At 41.7% G+C, this 26,500-nt stretch overlaps 1 protein-coding gene across 1 annotated transcript in view; it reads right to left on the minus strand.

The window, feature by feature from the left end:
- The window catches only part of SCFD2 (sec1 family domain containing 2), a 455,587-nt gene that overhangs the window by 32,052 nt on the left and 397,035 nt on the right, over nt 1-26,500 (minus strand). Inside the window, exon 6 of the mRNA XM_057502226.1 lies at nt 14,600-14,745. Coding sequence (XP_057358209.1) covers nt 14,600-14,745 — 146 coding nt within the window. The remainder of the gene's footprint in view (nt 1-14,599; nt 14,746-26,500) is intronic.

Here is a 26,500-nt window from a genome sequence, read left to right on the forward strand (position 1 = left end):
AAGAGGAAAGTATATAGCAATCCAAGCATATTTAAAAAAGGAAGAGCAATCCCAAATGAATGGTCTAATGTCACAATTATCGAAATTGGAAAAAGAAGAACAGATGAGGCCTAAGGTCAGCAGAAGGAGGGACATAATAAAGATCAGAGAAGAAATAAATAAAATTGAGAAGAATAAAACAATTGCAAAAATCAATGAAACCAAGAGCTGGTTCTTCGAGAAAATAAACAAAATAGATAAGCCTCTAGCCAGACTTATTAAGAAGAAAAGAGAGTCAACACAAATCAACAGTATCAGAAACGAGAAAGGAAAAATCACGACGGACCCCACGGAAATGCAAAGAATTATTGGAGAATACTATGAAAACCTATATGCTAACAAGCTGGGAAACCTAGGAGAAATGGACAACTTCCTAGAAAAATATAACCTTCCAAGATTGACCCAGGAAGAAACAGAAAATCTAAACAGACCAATTACCAGCAATGAAATTGAAGAGGTAATCAAAAAACTACCAAAGAACAAAACCCCCGGGCCAGATGGATTTACCTCGGAATTTTATCAGACATACAGGGAAGACATAATACCCATTCTCCTTAAAGTCTTCCAAAAAATAGAGGAGGAGGGGATACTCCCAAACTCATTCTATGAAGCTAACATCACCCTAATACCAAAACCAGGCAAAGACCCCACCAAAAAAGAAAACTACAGACCAATATCCCTGATGAACGTAGATGCAAAAATACTCAACAAAATATTAGCAAACCGAATTCAAAAATACATCAAAAGGATCATACACCATGACCAAGTGGGATTCATTCCAGGGATGCAAGGATGGTACAACATTCGAAAGTCCATCAACATCATCCACCACATCAACAAAAAGAAAGACAAAAACCACATGATCATCTCAATAGATGCTGAAAAAGCATTTGACAAAGTTCAACATCCATTCATGTTAAAAACTCTCAGCAAAATGGGAATAGAGGGCAAGTACCTCAACATAATAAAGGCCATCTATGATAAACCCACAGCCAACATTATATTGAACAGCGAGAAGCTGAAAGCATTTCCTCTGAGATCGGGAACTAGACAGGGATGCCCACTCTCTCCACTGTTATTTAACATAGTACTGGAGGTCCTAGCCACGGCAATCAGACAAAATAAAGAAATACAAGGAATCCAGATTGGTAAAGAAGAAGTTAAACTGTCACTATTTGCAGATGACATGATACTGTACATAAAAAACCCTAAAGACTCCACCCCAAAACTACTAGAACTGATATCGGAATACAGCAAAGTTGCAGGATACAAAATCAACACACAGAAATCTGTGGCTTTCCTATATACTAACAATGAACCAACAGAGAGAGAAATCAGGAAAACAACTCCATTCACAATTGCATCAAAAAAAATAAAATACCTAGGAATAAACCTAACCAAAGAAGTGAAAGACTTATACTCTGAAAACTACAAGTCACTCTTAAGAGAAATTAAAGGGGACACTAACAGATGGAAACTCATCCCATGCTCGTGGCTAGGAAGAATTAATATCGTTAAAATGGCCATCCTGCCCAAAGCAATATACAGATTTGATGCAATCCCTATGAAACTACCAGCAACATTCTTCAATGAACTGGAACAAATAATTCAAAAATTCATATGGAAACACCAAAGACCCCGAATAGCCAAAGCAATCCTGAGAAAGAAGAATAAAGTAGGGGGGATCTCACTCCCCAACTTCAAGCTCTACTATAAAGCCATAGTAATCAAGACAATTTGGTACTGGCACAAGAGCAGAGCCACAGACCAATGGAACAGACTAGAGAATCCAGACATTAACCCAGACATATATGGTCAATTAATATTTGATAAAGGAGCCATGGACATACAATGGCGAAATGACAGTCTCTTCAACAGGTGGTGCTGGCAAAACTGGACAGCTACATGTAGGAGAATGAAACTGGACCATTGTCTAACCCCATATACAAAAGTAAACTCAAAATGGATCAAAGACCTGAATGTAAGCCATGAAACCATTAAACTCCTGGAAGAAAACATAGGCGAAAACCTCTTAGACATAAACATGAGTGACCTCTTCTTGAACATATCTCCCCGGGCAAGGAAAACAACAGCAAAAATGAGTAAGTGGGACTATATTAAGCTGAAAAGCTTCTGTACAGCAAAAGACACCATCAATAGAACAAGAAGGATCCCTACAGTATGGGAGAATATATTTGAAAATGACACATCCGATAAAGGCTTGACGTCCAGAATATATAAGGAGCTCTCACGCCTCAACAAACAAAAAACAAATAACCCAATTAAAAAATGGGCAGAGGAACTGAACAGACAGTTCTCCAAAAAAGAAATACAGATGGCCAACAGACACATGAAAAGATGCTCCACATCGCTAATTATCAGAGAAATGCAAATTAAAACTACAATGAGGTATCACCTCACACCAGTAAGGATGGCTGCCATCCAAAAGACAAACAACAACAAATGTTGGCGAGGCTGTGGAGAAAGGGGAACCCTCCTACACTGCTGGTGGGAATGTAAGTTAGTTGAACCATTGTGGAAAGCAGTATGGAGGTACATCAAAATGCTCAAAACAGACTTACCATTTGACCCAGGAATTCCACTCCTAGGAATTTACCCTAAGAATGCAGCAATCAAGTTTGAGAAAGACAGATGCACCCCTATGTTTATTGCAGCACTATTTACAATAGCCAAGAATTGGAAGCAACCTAAATGTCCATCAATAGATGAATGGATAAAGAAGATGTGGTACATATACACAATGGAATACTACTCAGCTATAAGAAAAGGGCAAATCCAATCATTTGCAGCAACATGGATGGAGCTGGAGGGTATTATGCTCAGTGAAACAAGCCAAGCGGAGAAAGAGAAATACCAAATGATTTCACTTATCTGTGGAATATAAGAACAAAGGAAAAACTGAAGGAACAAAACAGCAGCAGAATCACAGAACTCAAGAATGGACTAACAGGTACCAAAGGGAAAGGGACTGGGGAGGATGGGTGGGTAGGGAGGGATAAGGGTGGGAGAAGTAGGGGGTTATTAAGATTAACATGCATGCGGGGGTAGGAGAAAAGGGAGGGCTGTACAACACAGAGAAGGCAAGTAGTGATTCTACAACTTTTTGCTATGCTGATGGACAGTGACTGTAAAGGGGTTTATAGGGGAGACCTGGTATAGGGGAGAGCCTAGTAAACATAATATTCGTCATGTAAGTGTAGATTAGTGATAGCAAAAAAAAAAAAAAAAAAAAAAAAAGGGCAGTTCCTGTGTGGTAACCTCCAACGAGTTCTACACAAGGGTATAAAGGGCATATAAAAGTGTAGGCAAAGGGTCTGTTTGTGTTTATACAGAGGATCAAAGCCTAATTGGGCTACCCCGAAAATGAACTAAGATACGATATGAAAAAGAACTTCCAACATCTGCACCCTCTGGAAGACTCATGCCAGAAGATGATCATCAAAAAACCCCAACAAAGATCCACGCACTGCTACAGCTGTAGATGCACTCATCCCACCAGTTCCTGGACCTGCCATGGGAATGAGGAAGGAGATATCTAAGCTGGCCTGTGCATACAGTAAAACAACAAAATTGGACTGGATCTATACTGTTGGAACTCAACCAAGAATTTGGAGAAGTGCAAATTGTAGCGCTCCAAAGTCTTACAACTACAAACTATTTATTGTTAAAAGAACATATGGCATGTGAACAGTCCCCAGGAATGGGTTGTTTTAATTTGTCTGATTTCTCTCAGACTGTTCAAGTTCATTTGGACAATATCCACCATATCATAGATAAGTTTTCACAAATGCCTAAGGTGCCTAACTGGTTTTCTTGGTTTCACTGCAGATGGCTGGTAATTACAGATATGCTTTGGTTATGTAACTATACTCCTATTATGTTAATGTGTGTGTGCAATTTAAGTAGTAGCTTAAAACCTATACATGCTGAAGTTACTCTACAAGAAGATATATCAAAGAAATAATCAATCTTCCCATGTTTTCTTCCGCCTGCTACTTCTATAGCTTTTCTTCTTCCTTCCTAATTACAACCCTTAAATAGAATTCGTGCCTCATATCAAATTTACCGAGTATCATAATTCTTCCAAGTGGTAAAGATACCTCAAGACAAATGCTGGGCATAGAAGCCACAGGGCATTAATATGCAAAGAAGTAAAAAGCTAACCTTTTCAAACAATAAGGCTTCTCTCTCACTTACCAACTTCACATTTCCCTGTATGGCCCCGGAAGATGACTGGTTAGCCAGAGACGGGTAAGATTCCTCAAGGGAGGAACAACCTAAGACAGGCACAGTCGCAGGGGGGCCATCAGGTGAGAAATTGGGGATCAACAGAGGTGAGGCTTAGAACCTCACCCCCCCGTTCTGAGAGAAATCTTCTGCATACGTGGATGTTTTATTGCCCTGGTCTAGCTTGGATTAACACATAGTCTACAGGCACACACCTGATCATCTACATTTGCTCTCTTACAACACTAAACTATGTTTTCTACCTTTATCTTGTATCTACCTACCACTTCAGCATTTTATTAAAAATAATAATAATAAAGAGAGAAATGTGGTATCCACATATAAATCAAGTATAAAAACCAAATGAGTATTCATATTTGAACTGACTGTTTATAGTTCATAATGCATGAGCAAAACCGAAAGTTTATGTGATGACTGCCCTTGTACTGTTCACTATGTAACTTATTCATTATGTAAGAATTTGTTCTACATGTAAAAACTTGTTTGTTATGCTTCAGAAGATTGGAGACTGACAAAAATTAGGCTTGGGGTGGAATAATGATTGTGCATTGAGCATTGACTCCCCTATACAGAATTTTATTGTCGTTAACAACCATTTGATCAATAAATATGAGAGATGCCCTCACAAAAAAAAAAAAAAAAAAAAAAAAAAGGACAGACTTCCAATGGTAAAATAAATTAGTAACCGGGATGTAATGTATAGCATAAGGAATATAGTCAATATATTGTAACAGCCTGGTAGGGTGATAGCTGGAACCTAGAATTATGTATATAAATGTTCTACCACTGTGTTGTACACTTGAAACTCATGTAATGTAATACTGTGTGTCAACTACCCTTCAATAAAAAATAATTATTAAAAAAAAAAAAAAAAAAAGCAAAAAAAAAAAAAAAAAAAAAAAAAAAAAAAAAGCTAAGGGAGAAATGCTATATGTTCAGCTGGCATTTGTGTAAAATGTGTTACAGGGAATATGAAAGTTTTTATTAGCTGAAATATAGAAAAAATAAACTCTGATGTGAAGTACGGAGACTACCCTGAGCAGGGATCACGGTGTGGGGGACCCAACAAGGACAAAGGTGGGAGGCCGACTGTTCAATGTGTTGTTTCTTAAAAAACACAGTTAAAACACCATGACAGACAGCAAGCAGGATCTTTTGTTTTTACTTGTTAAAATTAAAAAATTGCATGTGAAAGGAAGAGATAAGGCACACCAAAATGTTAATTAGGGTCATCTCTTGGGTCTGGAAGTAGGGGACATTATTTTCTTCTTTTTTCATGTTTTCCAAAATTAACAGACACACTTCTAGAATCATAAAATAATCCAAGCAATATTGTCAGTGTTAAAAAAGAAAGGTCATGGAAAGGCCTGTGAATTCTGTAAGTCCTCTTCTCTGAGTAAACTGTCTTGAGACCTTTTCTATCATCTCGGCTGTCCTGGACATTTAATCTCTTAAACTTTAATGTCTTTGAACTCCCTTCCCCAAGGAGAAGCCCTTTGGCCAATACTCTGCCACCTTATCAGCATTATCATCAAATGTTCATCAACTTCTTCTTTAGTAATGGAATCCAATTTTTAGTCAGGCACATTTATCAACTGGCTACAAGACTCCATTCTGCACTTCTTTGCTCAGGCATCCAAGTTCTGGACAGTGGGACGTAAGCACAAAGGGACTTTCAGAAGTCTCCTTTTTTTAAAGAGGAAGCTTATGCTTTCCTCCCCTTTCTCTGTTGTGCTGCCCGGAACCTGTAAGTGATGCCTGGATCTCCAGCAGCCAGGACAGAAGACAGGGCCATTCCTTAGTGATGTCAGAGCTGGAAGAAGCCTTTTTTGGCAATGACTGGCAGAGTTGCCATAACCAAGACATGGACAGGCTAAATCAGGGCTTACTTTGCATGACAGTACTAAACCTAGTATGCTTAAACCATTATTTTTTAGATCTCTGTTCTATGCAACTGAATATAATTCTCATACAAAGCACAAAAGAAATATGAAGAAATAAAAGGCCATCCCTTCCTTCAAGGAGCTTAACGTTATTTGTTTCATTAGCCTATACACAGTTACATAGAATAACTTTAAAGAAAATCACAGAGAAATACACATAGACTGTTAACATTTTAGAGAGGAGTGAGTATGCCTATCAATATACAAAAAAAAAAAGGTGGTTGCTCTCCATGGGATGCACCTGCGAGAAGCAAGAATAGAGATCCTAACAAGAGACCAGACACAGGGAAAGATGGCTCTGCAATCCAGCTCAAAAACACTATACTGACTTACTGACTACAAGGCCCAGTGAACCAGGTTGGGGGGATAGGACTGTTCTCAGGGCCCCAGAAGGCCCAACGTAGGCTGGGGAGACAGGAAACAGGGCACATGGAGGGCTTCGAATTTCCCTCTCCCTTTTCCACTGTCAGGAGAAAATGTCCACTGAGCTGGGGCTCCCCTTGGGGTTGAGCAGACATTGGGAAGTGCTTTTTCCTTACCACCTTCATTCTTGGGCTTTTGTGATCATTGTATGTTACTGGGGAAGCTTGTAAATGTTTAATTTTATTTTTTAAAGATATGTAGGTAATATTTATAGTGAGGAAAGAAACTGCAGTGTAAATACAGAAAAGTAACGGATAACAAACATATCACATAATCCAGAAAAATAACATCAAAGCTTTTATTAATTAACTATCTGACATACTTCTATAATACTCATTTCTTACATTTCTTGGCTGTGTTCTCTTTGATTACCTTTTCACATGACAGCAATTTTGAACTATCATTTTCTGTAGAGAGATGTGATAACTATTAAGCTAGTGTCTCTCAAATCCAAATGCTTCCGTACTCAGTTTTGTAATGCTGGCTGACACCTCTGCAAATTGCACTTGTGCTTTGCCATCTAGATGTTAGACTCTGTCAATAGGAGGCACTAGAGGGAGTCTGGGAGCCAGGAAGCACGAGCAGGACCTTGCTGCTCCCAGTTAATTTGCTGGTCACCCGAGCATCACCCCAACAATTGCCCTTTACCACTTGAAACTGTCCTCAGTACTTTTTAGTACTTTAAGTTACCTTTAAATTAATTACCTTTCTTATTTAAATCAGCTTGAGCTTTTTTCTTTTTTTCTATTTTTGCGTGTAACCCAAAGCACACTAGATGATGTAAGTACATTAATTTAGAGATGTTGATAGGCTTTCCCACTTAAATATTATATAGAAAAAGGCCTCTGCATTCTTTATTAAAACAAGTAAGCATAGAACAACTAAATAATATTGTCCATTCAAAGAGCATGATTTGGGAAAGACTTTCTGAGGTACAAAACAGTATTTGCCGCTTGACTTCTTAGCAAACGCACTTAGTTTTTCCAAACAATCAGCCACTAGTTTGGATTGTTTTGTGCCCGAATCATGTCACTGAATCTGACTGGGATGAACTGCTTTGGCAGTGGCTTCTTAGATGGGCAACCTCTGATTGTCTTGGAATTTTCTATTCAGCCAGAAGCTACCCACTTTTCATCAAAGGACCACGTAGAAGGTGGCGATAGGGAGGCCTCCCCTGGTACCTGGCCAAAGTTTTCCTCACATGTTAGAAAAGGCCAGAGGGGACATTAGTCATGTAGGTTGTCTCATCGTTAAGAGACTTAACCACAGTAATTTAATGTAATTGTCCTAATCAAACATCCTCTATCTGTTCACCTTAGGGTGGGGCGGGGGAGGAGATGGGAGCAGGAGAGGAATTCAGTACACAGACAAGTTCGTTCTTTCCTTTTCCTGTGGATCATGTATTTCTAACTTATACCACATCCAGTGTGTGTCGGCAGTAGGTCGTCTGTGCCATACATGATCATTCAGACATCCAGGTTCTTGCGATTGAGTGGGTCCACCCTTCCCTAGGGCACTGGAATCCCACACTGAACCTTTGCATCTCATCAGCAGATGATGAAAGAGAAGAGTATGGAGTTTTCAGAGAGTTGTTATGGGCTTAGCCTGCAAGTGATCTGTATCACTTCTACCCTTAGTTCATAGGCCAGAATTAGTCACAAACTTGCACTTACCTGCAAGGGCATCTGGAAAATATAGTTGAACTGTGCCCAGAGGAAAAGGACATGGAGTTTAGGGAACACACAGCATTGTCTGCCACTGTGAAGTCACGCTGTACAGTCTGGATTGAAACTTTAGTATAATTATTTCCTTAACAGCTAGCAACTTGCATGTTGTAGGCAAAGGATTATTAAGCCCTTTTCTACTTCTGCGTAAGAATTTGACCTTTGGTTAACTTTCTAGCTCTGTTTCCTTGGAAACCTGATAAGGGAAGAATGTCAAACTGTAGCCAGGCAAGATTGCTTGTGATAAAAATGACCCCCACTTAGTAAACTGCATTAGACTGGAAGTTCTATAAATACTGGATAGAAAGCCAGAGTTTGGGCTTCTCTGAGTATGATGACTCCTGTATAACTGGGCATGTTCCTGGGAGGAAGGCTGGAAGCTATGCCTGTGGAATTGTTCCAGGGAAACTGGCTGCTATAGGAGATGAGGTTTTAAGCCAGGGAACTCCTGCCCCCATCCCTCCCCTCATTGGAGTCCAGTTCCCTTACTTGTGACCTGTCACCTCAGGACCAAACTGAGATAGTTCCTTGATAGCTGGGTGGACTGCTTCATGGATGGTTATAAGAATTTTATTCCAGAGAAGAAACATGCCTGCTGTTCCCGATGGCCAGCTATGCTGCAGCCCTGGGCAGACGGGGCAGTGGGGCTATGATCACAGAGCCAAGTTTCCCTTTATGCACTGTACACACAGTGTCCGGGGCCCAAACTTTTAGGGACCCATGAAAATGTATAAACTTATTTTAAAACAAAACAAAAAAATGTATTCTTAGGTCAGATAATGTTTTGATATATAATATTGATATATCTGTCTCTACACCAATGCAATTGTGCGATGGAATTTTTAATAGTTTTTATTTTTATGAAGGAAGGAGACCATGAAGGCAAAAGAGCCTAGGGCCATGAAAATCATAATGTGGCCCTCTCTGAGAGACTGTGGGGCTAGCCTGAAGGTTTGGTGCAGCCCAATGAGACCTCTGATGAGTGTTACCCCTCATGACATAGTTGAAGTTTCGAGAAAATTGAATTGATACCAGAAATTCTTTTTTTTCTTAAATGGTCAGTGTCTCTTTCAGAACCATATTTAATTATGGTTAAAATTTTAAAATACCATATTTAATTAAAATATGAAAACTAAGATATTTGTGTCTATGTCTCTGGCTACTCTTTTATAGTAGAGAGAGTGAGTGAGCAAGTCCAGAAGACAGTTCTGATTATCTACCTGATTCTTGCTCCTGAAGAAAACTATTGAGGGTAGCAGCAGTTTCTGATATCCACACGACAGAGATGATTTTAAGAAACCAGTCTAATGCCAACATCTTCTTGAAGTCGGTGCACCTTAAAGATGGCCTAGGATACCAATTTCCAAGGAAACCAGAATTGCCACCAACACACCTCCACCCATCGGCCCTGCGGACCTTGGCTCTGCTGGTTGGGGTGGGCACAGCAAGGGGCTCTCACTCCTGCCACGGAAGATGCCTCTCCCTTTCCTGCAAAGCTGGCTCTAAACAACAACTTCTCAGGAAAACTAGGCTTGTAGAGATGTTATTCATTTTGGTTCAATCTAAGACTGTACAGAAAAACATCTGTTCAAAACAGCTCATGTTTTGACTAAAAATTTGACTAATTATTGCTTTCCTATGACTGATTTTTTCCTCCTTTCATCTTCTTTAAAGGAAATGGTTTGCTCTAGAGATTAAGAAGTAGTTCATTTGTCTGTCTGTTCATCTATCTATCCATTCATCCATCCCTCCTTCAAACCAGAAGCAGATTACTTCTTAAAATTTTGACTATAGTCCCTTCAGCTTCCATAGGAGGAACTGAAAGCCCAAAGCCCCTGACTAATGTGCTTGCACTCACACAGGCGGTTAGGGGTGGGCTCCAGGCAGAGCAGGTTTCCTGGCCCCAAGTTTAGTCCTGTCTCATGTTGGTTGTTTCAGGAATGATGTTAGCATGTCTGAGGCGAGGTAGGAACCAAGCTTAAAGCACTTGGAAAAGAACAGCCTGTGCTCAGGCTGGGGATTATTAACAAAGAGGCCGGGCCTGCAGACTGTTCAGAAAGCCATATTTCACCAGGCACAAGATGAATCAAGCCTCCCTGGGCCCTGCTGGTTCTAAATGCTTTCATTCAACATACCAGAGGGACAAAAGACAGTACACATCTGTGGGAAGTTTTCTCCAGCACAGCACAGCGCTGGCCGACTTCTGCCAAAGCAAGTCACGCAGGAGCCGTTGGATACTCCATCTGCATGGGCCCTGCAGCTTCCTGCCCTGAGACATCTGCCTGATCCCCTCCTGATGCTGCAGTGGAGGGACAGCAGCACATCAAGCCCTGTGGCATTTAGGAAGGAGGGTAAGACTCTCATTAAACTGGAACCTTTGCAGTAAGAAATGAAAGCAAGAAACTTGCTGCACGAGCAAATTTGGGGGCTTAGGCTTCCGGTTTACAGAGTCTATAAACAAACAACCTTTCCAAACAAATGGGTGTCAGCAATAAACTCACACCATACACAGCAGCTGACAGGACAGGCAGCTTGAGGGTGACTCTCTTTCTCTGCAGCCCATATCCTAGCAAAGGAAAAGATGAAATGCTACAAAAGTGGACGAAGAGAAGGCCCATTCTGTCTTTACTACAACTGTCATAGCAAATGCTTACGTAATGCTATGTGTCAACTCCTGTCCGAAGAGCTATGCATATGTATTAACTCACCTAACCTTCAGAGCATCTCAACGAGGGGCCTCTATTATTACCTCTTTCTGACAGATGAGGAATAGGCACAGAGAGGTGAAGTAATTGGCCTAAGGTCACACGGTTAACAGGGGGCAGAGCTGAACCCAAATGCTGCTAACCTCCATGCTAACCTTCCTTTCATTAGGGGGGAATTAAGAACATAAGAAATGCCACATTGTGATTAAACTCACAGTCCAGGATCCATTCATCCATCCATCCATCCAACCACTTGCCTACCCACCCTCCCACCAGGTGGCAAGACTGAGATGGGCTCCCCAGATACCCTGGTGAGCAGACACAGATGCTGTCTCCAGCTCTGGTAGTGTGCTTTTCAAGTCAAGAGCTTCAGTGGCAGCCACATGATCCCCACCATCCCCACTCTCATGCCTGTGGCAGAGGTACTGGTTCCCCTGGAGGGCTATGTGTGTGCTGATATTCTGGGCTTGTTTCTGGAGACCCAGTCTGGGTCCCATTTCTGAAGTCCTGTCCAGGTCCCAGCTCTTCCAGGGATTTTATATGTACTTAATTCCTTGTATCAAATCATATTCTCCTTTAAACTATGAGAATGCATCTGGGCTGCAACTAACACACTTCCTTAGAGGGCTAGAGGATGAAGTACATAAGAGGTGCCTCTACTGCTAGCCAGGGAAACAGGAGTGGTTCTGAGAGCCAGCTAGGGTACATCAGAGCAGCAGAGAGGCACCCTTGGAGGGAGGCTGGGGCTGGGAGGGGCTAAGATCCAGGGCAGAGAGCCCCGAGACCTCATCAGAGCTCAACCAGGAACCCAGGGCCAGACCAGGTCTAGTGCTCTCCCAGGAGTCCCAGGGAGCTCAGGAGATCTCAACTGGATTCTATGTAAAAACAGCAAGGAGCTAAATAGAAAGCACAAATTTTTCCTGGAGCCACAGAGCTGAGGACCAAATTGGAGAAGGGATGGGCAGAAAGTTGCTCAGCCAAGGACTATCTTCACAAACAGACACAGCTGGACTCTGATTCTAATCCAGATGTTTGTCCTTTTCTAATTACAGTTTGTGTCCTAACAAATCCTCCAAAATATGATAAAGATTTATGTATTACATTCAAGATGCACCAGAAAATATTTGTTAAACATCCACTATATCCAAGATACTACTACAGGCACTGAGGATATGGCAGTTAACAAATCAGATCAAAATCCCTGTCCTTATGTGGCTTTCATGTGTGATTGAAAACTTCTTCAAGTTAAAAAATATTGAAAAATCCAAAGTTAAAAATTACCCATAGTCCCATCAATAACTTTCTCTATAATATGTAAATATGGAGTGAGAAATCAGAGTTCCTTCTTATTCATCCAGTCCTACCCTTCCCTCACAAAGTAACCATTATAAATTTTTCCTTAATTTTTAAAGACTTATTAAATATGCATACCCATATACTTTTTCAATTTTATTCTTTTTTTGACAAAAATAGAATATTGCTCTACAAAGTGATCTACAACATGTGTTTTCTTCACCTAATAGATTGTGAACCTCTGTTTTAGTTTGGATTCCCCAAGAAGCAGAGGCTGAGACAAGAATTCAAATACAGTCCCTGCTAATCACATTTAGATCTGTTCCCTTCATTTTAATGTTTGCACAGCATTTCACTATGTATCTGTATCATAATTTATTTAATCAGCTCAGGATATACACATACTCCCTGCCTTGCCTCACTTCCTACTCACTGGCCTTTAGGATTTTTGGTGAATGTGTGGGTGTTATTGACTAACTATAAGGGCAGCATATGCAACAAAGGAAAGTTCATTTTCCAAAGACCATGGTTGCAGGACAGGGTTCTGAGACTTGGAGAAATGACAGTGTTGGCAGCAGGGAGATAAAATCTAGGAAATTTATCATTGTCTTTATCAGGCCTACGATTTATAGCTAATACATGTTTATGTGAAGTTGGCCAAATTAGTCACCGTGATGAAAAGACGTTATTAACTAAGCGGTTTATTTTTCCTTTGCCAGCTGTAGCAGCCACTTGTTTCTTGCCATTCTTTGGTCTAAGTTTCTTCATATATCACCAGTTCTATCATGTCTTCTAAAATTAGTCCATACCGCCATATTTGGGATTGGTGATCTTTTAAATGACAAGATTACATGCAATTGATTAACTCAGTGATTTCATCTGTATTTTATGGCACAGGTGTTCTCAGATCATTGAACAAAGGATGGGAATTAAGGAATAAAGGATGGGAACTAAGTTGAGTGCCAGTTTTTAGGGTCAGATGCCTATCAGCACCATCAATCACTATTTTTAGAGCCTCCATGAGACCTGTGGTACATCAGGGGAGGAGGTTTTGTGTTGGTGGCAAAGACCTGGTATGTGGTCCTAGCTACCCGTGTGCCTGTGGCATGTGCCTGCAGTCTTCCTGGATCTTGGGATAATAACACCTCTCTGGCTTGGTGGTCCTGATGATCAAAGGAAAAACCAAATGCAGGAGTACTTGTCAATTACCAGCCACTACATGAACATTTGGGAGGAAGAATCTGGATTCTGCTACAACATAGCAGTTAATCTCAGCTATTGCCTACACACCCACCTTAAGGTGTCAGCACCCTGAAGTTGAACCCTTCACTACATCAAAGTTGCCACTGACAGCATGTTCTACTCTCTAAAAAGTCTTTGCAAATAGAATGAATTTTACTGAAAATGTCATGGGGCATTGAGGGGAGAAGATGCCTTCTCCACACTCCACATACTCCACAGCAAAACCTAATGTTCTTTTCCATCAGAACCATGTGTTCTTCCTTGAGAGCTTGTTTGGGCCACCAGGAACCTTAGTTCTGTCTCTATCCTTGTCCAATAGAGAACGTCCAGCTTCAAGAGCTCCAGCCTTCCTTCATTCCGTAAGCTTCCCTTTGAGTCTTTCTAGGGCTCCTCCCCTGCTGAATTTTTACAGAGCAACTACCCATTAAATCTTGGATTCCCATCTCATCTTCCTACTCACTGGTGAAAATTTCCTTCTAAGGTTTCCCTATTCTCCTTAGGAAGAGGTGAGGGAATTTTAAGTAACAAATGTTACAAACTTCTTTTTTCCTTGCTGTATTGTTAGGTAATTTAATTATTCTAATTGTTCAAAATGTTTACGGATTGCTTAGATCCAGAAACTTGGGAATCATCTAAACCAGCCCCTCATCAGGCACCTGTAGTAACTGGGGCCTAAAAGGGAAAGGAACTTGCTTAAGGTTACGGAACAGGTCTGTGACAGCTTAAAGCAGCGGCTGACCCCCAATCCAGCGCTCACCTCACTGTACCAAGCCTGCAGTACAAATGGATCAAGAGGCTTTCAGGTGCAGAGTTAATGAACTCTGACCTGAAAGGGGACTTGCAGTTCATCTAGAAGAAATACCTTATTTTAGAGAGGGTAAAATGGAAACTTTTCTTGCAGTCTCTGAATCCTAAAAATAAAACACAGATTAGATGGTTACTTTAAAACATATGTACTTGCCTGATGGGTATGATTTCCAGGAACATATACAGACTTAAACTGTTTCATGAGATTCCGAGCTCCAGCAATATCCCAAAGTGAAGTAAAGAGTTCATCCACGGCAATTTTGGATTTGTGAAATGTCAAGTTAATTGAAGAGTCACAGCCTGAAACAAACCAGAGATACTTTCTTGGGTGAACACATCTTTAAATTAAGTTTTAATCATGACAGCTTGAGCTTGATGTAACACCGTTTTTTTAAAACCCTATTTTCCCCTGGCTGTTCACCAACTGTTTCAATCATCTATGAGCAATGAAACATATTGAGTATAAATGCCTTTGACGGAAGTAGAACTCAGAATTGCCTGGGATCGCAGCCACTGGCTTCAATCCCTAGACTGCAGAAGTTTCACAGCAAAGCTTCCCAGGGTCTGCTGTCCTTAGACCACAGCTTTGGGAAAATATGAGGAGATTCTAAGGAAAATACAAAAGAGTGCTATGATGAACCCCTCTCCCTTGAATCCTACCAAAAGTTTCCATAAAATAGAGCAGCAAGAATGAGAAAGATTACAGAGTCACTCCAATAACAGAGTTTGCTGGGATGGGCATCTGTCTAATGTGCTAACAAGGAATATGGTGTATCTCAAAAAGCAGCCATTCAAAACTGATAAAACACAAAGTGGGCCTAATAAGAAGACTATTCTTTGCACTGATTCTATTTCTTTTTGAAACTTACAATAGATGAATTTACCCTCTATGTTGTTAGAAGCTCATTCATAAGAGAAATGATAGTGGATAAGTCAGAAGTTTAAAAAAAAAAAAGAACTCAAGATGAGTATTTTTTTTTGACTGGCTTATTTTTACACCACCCTTATGAAATAGGAGCTATAATTTTCCCATTTTAAGCATGAGGGAACCAAGCTGCTGAGAGGTTAAGTAACACTCAATGGACATTATCAATTTTCTGACTATATTCACTCAGTCAACCTGGATGTCATCTGTAGTTTGGGAAACAGTTCTTGTATACTCTGCTTTCTATCTCAAGTACCTGCATCTATCTCTCTGTTTGTCTCTCTCTGTCTCTGGTCCCCTCTGGTTGTAGGAAACATGCTTGGCCTTTGTGGGGGCAGGCTGGGAGGGCTGGGAAGTCAGCACTCAGGGAACAGCCCAGCTTTCTGTCCATTAGACATTCTGAACTGTGGCCCCTATAGACTTTCCAAAGGGCCGTAGCAGGACTGACCCCCAGTTTCCCCCAACTCACTCATCAGTGCCCCCTTTATTGGCTCTCCTTCCTTCCCTGACTCACTTCCCTACTTTCTGGCAATGCTTCCTGGGATATCTTCCCAAATAACAGTATTTGCACCCAAATCCTTGACTCAGGCAACCAGAGCTTCCACTGTGAGTTAAACATAGGCAGCCTGGATCCGGAACCTGTATTCTCTTTTTGGAATGGCTTTATTGAAACATAACTCATATACCATACAATTAACCTATTTAAAGTGTTCAATTCCATTTTAGTATATGTACACAGTTGTACAGTCACCACCACAGTTCATTTTAGAACATTTTTATTACTTCAACAACAAACTCCAAACCCATTAACTGTTGCTCCCATTCCCCAACCCCCAGTCCCTGGCACCACTAACCTGTTCTCTGTCTCTGTGGATTTTCCTGTTCTGAACAATTCATATTTGTGGAATCATAGAATATATGTCCTTTCATGAGTGGCTTCTTTCACTTAGCATAATGTTTTCAGGGTCATCCAAATTGTAGCATGTACCAATACTTCTTTTCTTTTTATAGCTGATTAATACTCATAAGGTGGACATATCACATTTTACATATCCATTCATCAGTTGATGAACATTTGGATTATTCCCACATTTTTATTATTATGAATAATGCTGCTAGTTACACATATACAAATTTTTGTGTAGACATACATTTTCATTTCTCCTGAGTCTATATCTAGGAGTAGAATTGCTGCATTGTATGGTAACTGTGTGTTTAACTTTTTGAGGAATTGCCAGGCTGTTTTCCAAAGGGACATTTTACATTCTCACCAGCAGTATAAGAGGGTTGTGATTTCTCTGTATCCTCAACAATTCTCATTATGATCTATCTTCTTGGCTTGTAGCTATCCTTGTGGGTGTGAAGTTAGGGGACACTTGTTGATTTTGATAGAGAAATTGTTTTTAGGGAGTAGAGGTAGATCCAAATAAGCTTAAACTAAAGTGGAGTGTATGTAAAGTACATGTGAACATACCAAGGAACCCAACCGCAGCAGGCCCGGTGAAGGGCAGAGGGTAGGTGAGCCCGTGTTCTCAGTTCCTGAGGGACACTGTGTGTAATAACTCTTCAAGGGAGAGCACCATTCTGAACTGCTTTTGCTCACAACACTTCCAACACCAAATGGGTGGGATTTTCTTTCCCCACACCAACTGATTCTCAAACTCTCCAGATACCAACTGAGAGTCCTACGATTCAATTCTGACACTAACTATGCAGAGTTAATGCAGACCCTACAGTTCAAGGGCTCAGTCCGACAAGATTATCCCTACTTCAGACACCAGGTGCAAGTGTCAGGGTACCACTTGCACTCCTGATTAGCTATCATTCGAGGGATCGAATGACCCCTTCCTCAAGTTAAAAAATTTGCTAGAATGACTCATATATCACAGGAAAGCACTTTATTTGCTATTACAAGTTTACTACAAGGGCTACAACTCAGGCAAAATCACACGGAAGAGGTGTGTAGGGCAAGGTGCGGGGAAAGGAGCACGGAGCTTCCATGCCCTCTCCAGGCACCCTACTTTCCCGCACCGTCATGTTTTCAACAACCCAGAAGGTCTCTGAACCCTGCTGTGTAGGGATTTTTATGGAGCTCTCATTACATACGTATGATTGATTAATCATTGGCCATTGGTGTTTAACTCAACTTCTAGCCCCTGTCCCCTCCCTGGAGGTTATGGCTGGGGGCTGAAAGCTCCAACCCTCTCGACATGCCTTGCTTTTTCTGCCAACCAAGCCACCATCCTAAAGCCGTCTAGGAGCCCCGGCTCTCAGTCATCCCTCAGCATACAAGACACTCTCACCATTTCAGAGGCTCCATGGGTTTTGAGAGCTGTATGCCAGGAACTAGGGGCAAAGGCCAATGTGGATATTTCTTATTTTATTATAAAAATCCTCTGACCAGTCTTTAGCCCCTGGTTTCCAGAACTGTCCAACTCATTGCCATTAAAAAATTAAAGTGTGGTCAAGTGCAGTGAGTAGAAATCTCCTCATGTTCAGTGAACTGTACGGGGAGAGGGAACCAATGGAGGGAATTCTGGGAGTTGATGTGAATTCCCCAGAATTCTATGCCCAGCTTTGTGGAAAGGAGAAAATGTGTCACTTTCTGAGGAGCATATCCAGAACATCCTCCTGATTCTAAAAGAGGTTCACAACCAAGAAAAGTTGAGACCCACACATACAGAGCACTTACTGACATCACACCACACTTACTGTTGGCTTTGGAGCTCTAGCTGGGATGCATCAGCTTGTCCTTTAGCCAATAATCAACCAGAAGAAACCCTGGAAGGTTATGGCTTCACACTCATTCATGGGCTTCTTTCCTTAAACTCTCAGGTGAGCCATTTAAAATATGAGAAATTATATCAAGGAGCTGTACCTTATGTATTACTCTCTCAAATTAAAAACAGCATGAAGACAAGAAGAGGACATGACTAGTTCTAACACATGCATAGTGTTTCAATTCCTCTAAAATATAATTCAGCTAACAGGCTACAACATCATAAAGTAACTCATTGTCTATAAAACACAAATATTCATCCAATTTCTCACCTATTTCAGTTCTTTGGAAAGTGAGGAATATGATGTTCATCCATTAGGGGAGTGGAATAGAATCATCCACTGGATTATAGATCACTGAAAAATTATAGATTGTACATGGAAATTGTGGAAATGACACTGGAATTAATTAAGCAAAGGCTCTGCGATTGCAAAAGAGGTTGACTGGGAAGTAGGTTGTGCGACAGCAATGTTTACCAATTACTAGTAAACTGAACTCAAATGAGCCCAACAGAAAAATAAGATTGTTCAAGATATTGTTGGAAGGAAAATAAAAAAATAAAGTGAAACTTTCCTGAAAAATAGTCAGTTATCTCCATTGACCAAACCAACGGCACAGGGGACCTTCTGTCCAACCACAGACTCACTTCAGTGTGGTTGTTACCCTCAAACCAGGTGTCCTACCAGGTACATGGTTTGTGGATGCCAGGTTGAAGGGGGAGTTTTATTAGTTTTATTAGTCTCTGAGCATTTTCCATAATTACATAATCTCCACCAAAAGCAGGATTTACATTCATCTACCCAAACCCTATAATGAAAGATACATACACACCAACACACACTTTAGAAATGTGGATCATGTCACAATCCCGGCAAAGTGTGGGTTCAAAATGTCCCTCTAGTCACAGACCTGAGCTCCTCCATGTACACCTCCTCCCACCCCTCAGAATATCCTCTGTGAATGCAGCTCACCCCAAGTTTGTGCTGCAATTAATATTAAAGGAGATGTGGGTGCAAGAGCAATGAAATGGGATGAATTCTTTTCCGTGACAATAGTGACAGCTATCATCACTGAATGCTCGCTGATATAGTCACTTATGCCAAACCCTATGCTAAGACGTCTATACATGTTAGCTTATGGAATCTCCACAGAAACCCAGTGAGGGTGGGACTGTTGTCCTCACATTTTGCAAATGGGGAAACTGAGCCACAGAGAGGTTATGCAACACAAGGTCATTCAACTAGTAAGCAGCAAAGCTAGATTCAGACTCTTGCAGTCAAACTCCAAAGATAGTCACATTAACGCTTCCATTCTGCTGCCTTTCATATGTGCTAAGACCATATACATAATCAATAAAATTCAGTCTTATTATTGAAGAAATGCTTTTAACATGGAGTGAGCTGCAAATGCCTTTCTTCTTGGGAAGACCTGGTCCTGCCCCTGGGGGTAGACACTAATAGTGTGGTTTGCAGTCATACCCTAGGCCCACCTTTTGTGGCCAAAGTCACAAGGTGTGGGGACCCCAGATTGGGCTGCACACCCTCCTTTGGGTCTCTGCTCTGTAAGGTGCTGTAGTCAGTTCTTGCTAGTTAAGCTCCTGACAGCCTGTTCCATTAAACCAGCTTATAAGATAACAGTGTTTTGTAAGGAAACTCTAAGCCAATTCCAGTCAATTCTCATTTAATCCACTTAGTTAAACAGATAATAAACCAGAAGCTGATCCTAGCCTTTGGCCAAGCAAAATCTGTGTATTTCAGTTGCCCACTGCTAGATAAGGGGGGCCCCAATCCCCTAGGGTACCCCTGTGTTCTTCTAAAATGTGGGATGACTCATGCCCCTGCAATGTCTTTCTCTGGAGGCCTTGGGGATCTCTCAGGCATGGGTCCAGTTACTCCTTGGAGCACCAAGATAGGGCTCCATGCCCAGGCCTGTGCCCCCTTTGTCCCCTCTCACCCGTCTCCACTTACTGAAGTCCCTTTACTCAGCACAGTGAGAAGAGTGGTTTCCATGGCTCTGTGCACTGCAGGGACCCACATTCCCAGCAACAACAAAGTTAAAATGGAGAGAATGCTGAACAGTTTAACAACCCTCTTGGGAAGGCTGAAATGAAGCTGTGCCCCTCGCTCCGGCCTGCCTAGCGCCTCTCTTCCGCCTGGGTCTCTCAGTGGAGCAGGCTTCAATCTTTCTGGCTCTCAGGGAACCTTTTCAAAGGAACCTGGTTTCCACACATTTGGGTTTCTTTCTTATGTATTTATTAAGGAAAATGAAGCATCTTGTGTAAGAAGGCTGCTGTGTCCAAGGCCTTCATCACACACACACACTGGAGCTGAAGCAGCCCTCTCTAAGGCCTTCCAACACACACACACACACACACACACACACACACACACACACACACACACACGTGCATTCAAACAGATCAAGCATAAAGCATGTCTTAATATGGCTGGACAGGCTGGGGGGCATGGCTGGAAGGTGATTTGAAATGTCTCCCTATGTAGTGATATTCTCCTCATAGTTTCAAAGAGACATCTGCCTGGGAAGGGGTGGGGTCAAAGAATGTCCTTTGAGTTTGGTGAGGATGTCCTTTTCTCATCTGGACTGAAGTTATCCATGGCTGGCCTTCTCATCCTTCTCTGTCCCAGAGGTTGAGGACATCAGGCCCACTTCCTTGTTTGCGCCTGTGCCTTCTGGCCTCTCAGCACCCGCCTGGCAGCAGGGGGCCACCTCCACAGGCTCCTGGGGTTAGAGGAAAGGTCAGCCTGGCAGTGTGACTCGCCAGAAAGGGCAGAGCACTGTGAGGTCATGACCTCCCTCATCCATCCAGCAGTCTGACATGGCCTTTTCTCTCTTTTCAAACCATTGTTTTAAAAATGGAGTCTTTTCTCATGGCTCTCAATACACGTTTGGTAAATGAAAACAAAATAAAATAAAATAAAAAACCAAATGCACCTTAGCAAATGGCACCAGATCTGATATCTTTTAGGGAGGTTGCCTGTATAGCCACTGCTCAGTAGGGCAATTCTGGTTAGCGCATAAATAAAACTGTGGTAGGAGCCTGATTTTCCAAACTTGCCTTGGATAACACGTGATTGAATGTCATTTGAAGACAGGGATCATGAAAAATTAATTTCTCTCATACACATATACCCATCACATACACATATATGTGTGCAGGTGTGCATATACATCCATATATAAATAATTTGTTTAAAATTAAAGCATAAATATTCATTTATTCACTAATCTTTTGTGGAAAGGCCAAAGTCTCTTCTTTGAGTATTGTTTGCTGATTAGAGTTCTGTCTTTAAAAAAAAAACATTATGTTCCATGTAAAATTTCCAATTTTAGTCCACTTAAAGTAGAACAAGAAGTCTATGACACCGATAGCAAAATCTGAGAGAATTCTTCCAGATTTTAACTTTTTTCCCCTTTTATCTTTTACGAATATCTTGTTCACACCTAGTGCTCATCTTTACTGAGTTTTTCAGAAGCATTCAATTTGGTTTTAACTGAAACAATTTTCTTTTTGAATTCCTATTTCATCAGTATGTGAGAACATTAAAAGTTTGCAACTCAATAACAAATACAACTTGGATAAGCAGGTGTGGGAACAAACATAACTGACTTTTAGGAATCATTACACCTCAGCTAGGAAGATCAGATGTGCCCAGGCACATGGAGATTGCCTGAGATTCCTTAGGCATTAAGGAAAATACAGCATCTCAAAAACAATGCGTTGTCCAAGGCCTTTGTCTGGAATGGAGCTGAAGTTGTCCTCATCTAAGGCCTTCCTGTGCACATACCCACACATGCATTTAAACAGATCAATCACAAAGCATGTCAAGTATATGGCTGGATAAGCTGGGGGCAGAGTTTGGTCTCAGTCATTCTACCAAACGCAGGGATTGCAGAATGTCAGCTGCTCTGGTGAATGGGTCATGGGGAAGCTGGATGAGAACACAAGAATTATACATATTTATATTCATCATATTTATATTATGTATTATAGATATATAAATGAAAAAAACATTTGTATACATATTCCTGAGGTTTTCCGTATTTATACTATGTAGGCAGTTGTACCTGTGTCATCATCTAATGTTTAATGACCTAGTGTGACTTTTAAATTCCTTTAATATAAAATAATCATTATCTGGGTTGTCAGGCTTTACGTCTTGCAGGCTGATTTCCTCTTCCACTGTAGAGTCCTTGATCCACACCACATGGCAGGGCTCTTAGGCAGGTGTGGAAGTAATAACATAAATATGCTTGGATGAGTGTGTGAGTGAAGCTGGCCTAACAAAGAAAACTGGAGTAAAAAATACCCAGGTGAGGCCACAAAGGGCCAGAGACAGACCCACAAAGGCTGAGCACTTTCTTCAATGCCTCCATATGTCTCCCCTTGGGCTCCCCGTCCACACTGATCCCACAGCCCCTTGGTTCACTGAATCCTGCCCAGTGTCCTGGAAGCTCCTGGCCTGTGGCCTATCGTTACTGTTCAAATGACAAAGGAGGAAAGGGGTCGGGTGTCGAAAAGCTCCAGTGGGAGTAGGGGCATTCGTTCCTTGGTTGACCCCTGATCTCTGGCACAGTGCCTGACTCACAGAAGGTACCCACTAAATATTTCTTAAATAAGTGAATGGGGAAAACAGAGAGGGGATAGGAGAAAGAGCTGAATCAGACCAAATGTGCTGTAAAGCACTGATTCTTGAGAAGCTGATAAACTCTCTGCAGGAAATTTCAAACAAAGAGCACCCAGATGGTTTTGAGGAATTGCAGCCCACATGCTTAAGTGGATCAACTCCCAAAAAGGCTACTTTAGAAGAGCAACCTCAAATGGCCGCGTAAATTCTGGTTAACAAGCAAAACTAAACTTTACATGATTTAGGTATACAAACGATATCATAAAATGGTTTTACAAAGAAAGAGAATGATAAATACAAACCGTAGAATAGTGGTTACTTCTGAGGGTTGGGGTATGTGGGTGAGCAATCCTTTGGGGTAAGGTGGTAGGTTCATGGGTGTTTATTATATAAATATGCTTTACAACATACATATCATATAATCTTTTAAGTGTATCAGGTACCATCTTAAAAAAATGTAACAAAATGAAAACCAGTCACACTGCTTTTCAAGTCTCCAGCAAATTCTGTTTTTCAAAACAGCTGAATAAAGGAAGAAATGACAACCCAAATCTATTATTATTAGGCAGGTTTGGATGTGTGGTGGATGTGGAAAGACTTGTACACTCAGGAGAGAATGCAACTGCCCAGAATTCTAGCCCAAGCTCTGAGTTTTTTTGTGAGAAAATATGGTGGGGAAGCCTGAAGGAAAGAAAATAGTCTGGAACGTACTTTGGAGCTTGCATTTTAATGGCAGGGAACAAGACCGAGTTGCCAGCGAGGCCCAGAAAGCCAGATGCAGGCAGTGGGACCAGCAGCCCCTGGCTCCTGAACATCCACGCTGCTTTGGGCAGTGCCAAGGAGGCACCAGAACAGCCAATCCTGGGTCATGGCAGAAGGAGGGAAACAGCTCCAACTATTTCAAAACACTTCCCCTAAGGAGCCTCTGAAAAATCTCTCTGCAGTAGCTTTTCTGATTGTCCTAACTACCAAGTAGATAACTACCTAAGGTTATCTTAAGACTTTATGTGGTTAAATAAAGGAGGCATCAAGGCCTTTGTAAACCTGTTGCGAAACTGTATCATATTAAATAATACAGTTGCGTGTGTTTTTACATTATTATCCTATTCAATCAGGCCAAATCACCTTAGACAAAGACATCCTGAAGCCCAGCACTCAGAGTAATTGAAATACCATGTTCGAGGCTATTTCTTTAAAAAGGTCAGCATTAATTTCCCAGGAAGTACATAATCTCCTATTATGGGGCTGTCCCCATAGGAAAATCAACTCTCTCATGACATTTGGACTTTGGGTCCCTTTTCCGAGAATGCAACAAGTGGGGGAAATGCTCATGCAGGCACTTGTTAGAGCTCATGCTCCAAACCCTCCCATCCCAGGGAGGGCAGCCCCCAGGTCCCTGATGGCAAGCACAGACAGGCTCCCGAACCTGGGGTGCCCTACTATGGGTACTTCTGAGCACATTGATCATCTTTATTCTGTTGAATTACAAACTTGCCATTTATATGGCAAGTCCCCTTTTAAAGTGTGTTGACATCTTTGGTAGTTCTGAATAGCTCGAAATGGTTTTCTGGACTTGAGAGATCATCTGCGTCTGGTTGTTTTCAGGAGCTGTCAGGAGGCAGAGCCCCTGGCAACCGTGCTGCACCTTTAAACACTGTGACAAGCTACTGCAGTTGATCCCATTTTCTGAACTAGGAGAAAACAAGGCTGTGTCACATGCACCAAGTACGCCCATGAGTCAAGCACAGCTGGCAGTTTTTGCTTGCTTCTTGTTTGATTTTTGAGGGGGTACTTCAAGAGCAAAAGCAGCAAAAAAGAAACAACAGAATGGGTATAAACTTGTGGGGAAGTTTTGATCAGCTTACTTGATTTTTCTTTGAATTGTGAAAGATTATCGTCATCCAATTTTATCAGGGAATAGTATTCCCCCAGTGGGTCGTTACAGAACCAATGAGCCTGTCTGGCATTTCAGAGAGGGAACTGGAAGCCCAGATGCTCCTGCATGGATGGTCCTTCCAAGACTTATTGCAGGCTGATCCCCCCTGCCCCTCACCTGTGCCTGGCGTGCCCACCCCCCCCACCACCTCCCGCAGCCTTGTACGTTGTTAGCCTCCACCCACAGCTCTGGAGCAGAGACACGTGCAGCTGCAGCAGAGGCCAGAGCTCCCCTCAGAAGGCCACTTGGAAGGCTTTCTGCAGGAAGGAAGCTGTGAAGGACCACACCACAGTGCACCATTTCTGCTTCTTTCTGCATCTTAGCTCAGGTCCAGTCTTGTTACTGGTTTCAAAAATAATACCACAAGTCCATTGCCCAGGAAGAATTTTTAAGAGATAAGGTTGTACTTTATTTCAGAAATGCCAATAATATTCAGAGTGTGGGAATACTACAATATCATTTCTGGTTCTGATGTGTCACTGGAAAATGCTCTCTTATCCGAGTTACAGTGAATAAATCACTCAGGGTTTGGCTTGTCTGCTAATTACACAAACCTATGCTACAGCTAATTGTCTATTTATAGAAAAGAATGAAATTGGAGGCCCTTTAGAAGCTTTTTAAATTACTATCTGGTTCTCCCTTGCCTCCTCTTTTTTCTGTCATTTAGGGGAGTTTTTTTTTAAAAGCTAACAATCTTTTCTTTCCATTATGCTTCTTGAATTCTAGCCTCACTGAGCTTGTTATGATGAGATTTGTAAATATGGAGGGACAGTGATGTCTTTTTATTTATATTTTGAGGGAAGGCTCTGTGATTAATAATATGAGATCATTTTTTTGATCTATTTGAGAGAAAGGGAAGAATAAACAACTGTTGAGATTAGCCTAAAGTTTCTTTCATCTCTTTTGTTTCTTAAAAGAATACAAGAGCAAATGGAGTTTATTTTTCTTCCAGTAGCAGACAGATCAAATGTGACCATCCCCTCTCCCCTCCTCCAACATACACGGGAATCTGTCTGCCTCTGTCTAAGGTTCCACTGCACCTGTTGTAAATCCCAGTGCACCGAGATGGCGTCGCTAGGCCTGAAATTTAAGCTCCTGCTAAATGAAGCCCCTTATCTATCACTTTCCTGTAGTTTCTTTTGCAGGCAGTGTGGATGAGTGTGTGACTTAGCCATGCCTGATTCAGAGATGGGACAAAGTTCAGAGAGGATTGACAATGGGCCCGTGGAACGGAGGAGAGGGTACAAACACCACATTCTGTCATCTCTCTTTGAGGCAAGAATCTTGAGAGTGTACCCCAGAAAGAAATGCAGGGAACTCAGGAAGGCTTACTGGCAGATGCCTGCCTCCAGCAGCTCAGGGCTCAGGCCATAATTAAGCTGGAGTTGGGGCCAGGGAGGCGGGGAGAGCAGTCACATGACCCAGGGAGGAGGGAGCCAGGCTGCCGGCTTGGGTGGAGCAGCCCCCGTCTGGGCCTTTTGGTGCTTTTTACCTGCCCCAACTCCAATCCAGTCTTGGGCTGCTGCAGAGACTCTCACCCATCTGCAGCCCTGATGAGGTAGCTAATAAGATGGACTGCATGTCTACAGGGCAACTTCAACTCTGTCCACAAAGATGAATCATCACAAAGCCTTAGGTTTTCTAGGCTTTCCTGCTTTGGGGAGGGTCATTCTTGAGCCTACAGCTGTTTTCACAGTTACTCTATGTCCACTTCGTGTCACAGAGGGTGATGAGGGAGGGGTTTGGGCTCGAGTGGGGATTCTTTCCCC

Source organism: Manis pentadactyla, chromosome 5 (genome assembly GCF_030020395.1).
Source record: "Manis pentadactyla isolate mManPen7 chromosome 5, mManPen7.hap1, whole genome shotgun sequence".
In the NCBI taxonomy this organism is placed as follows: domain Eukaryota; kingdom Metazoa; phylum Chordata; class Mammalia; order Pholidota; family Manidae; genus Manis; species Manis pentadactyla.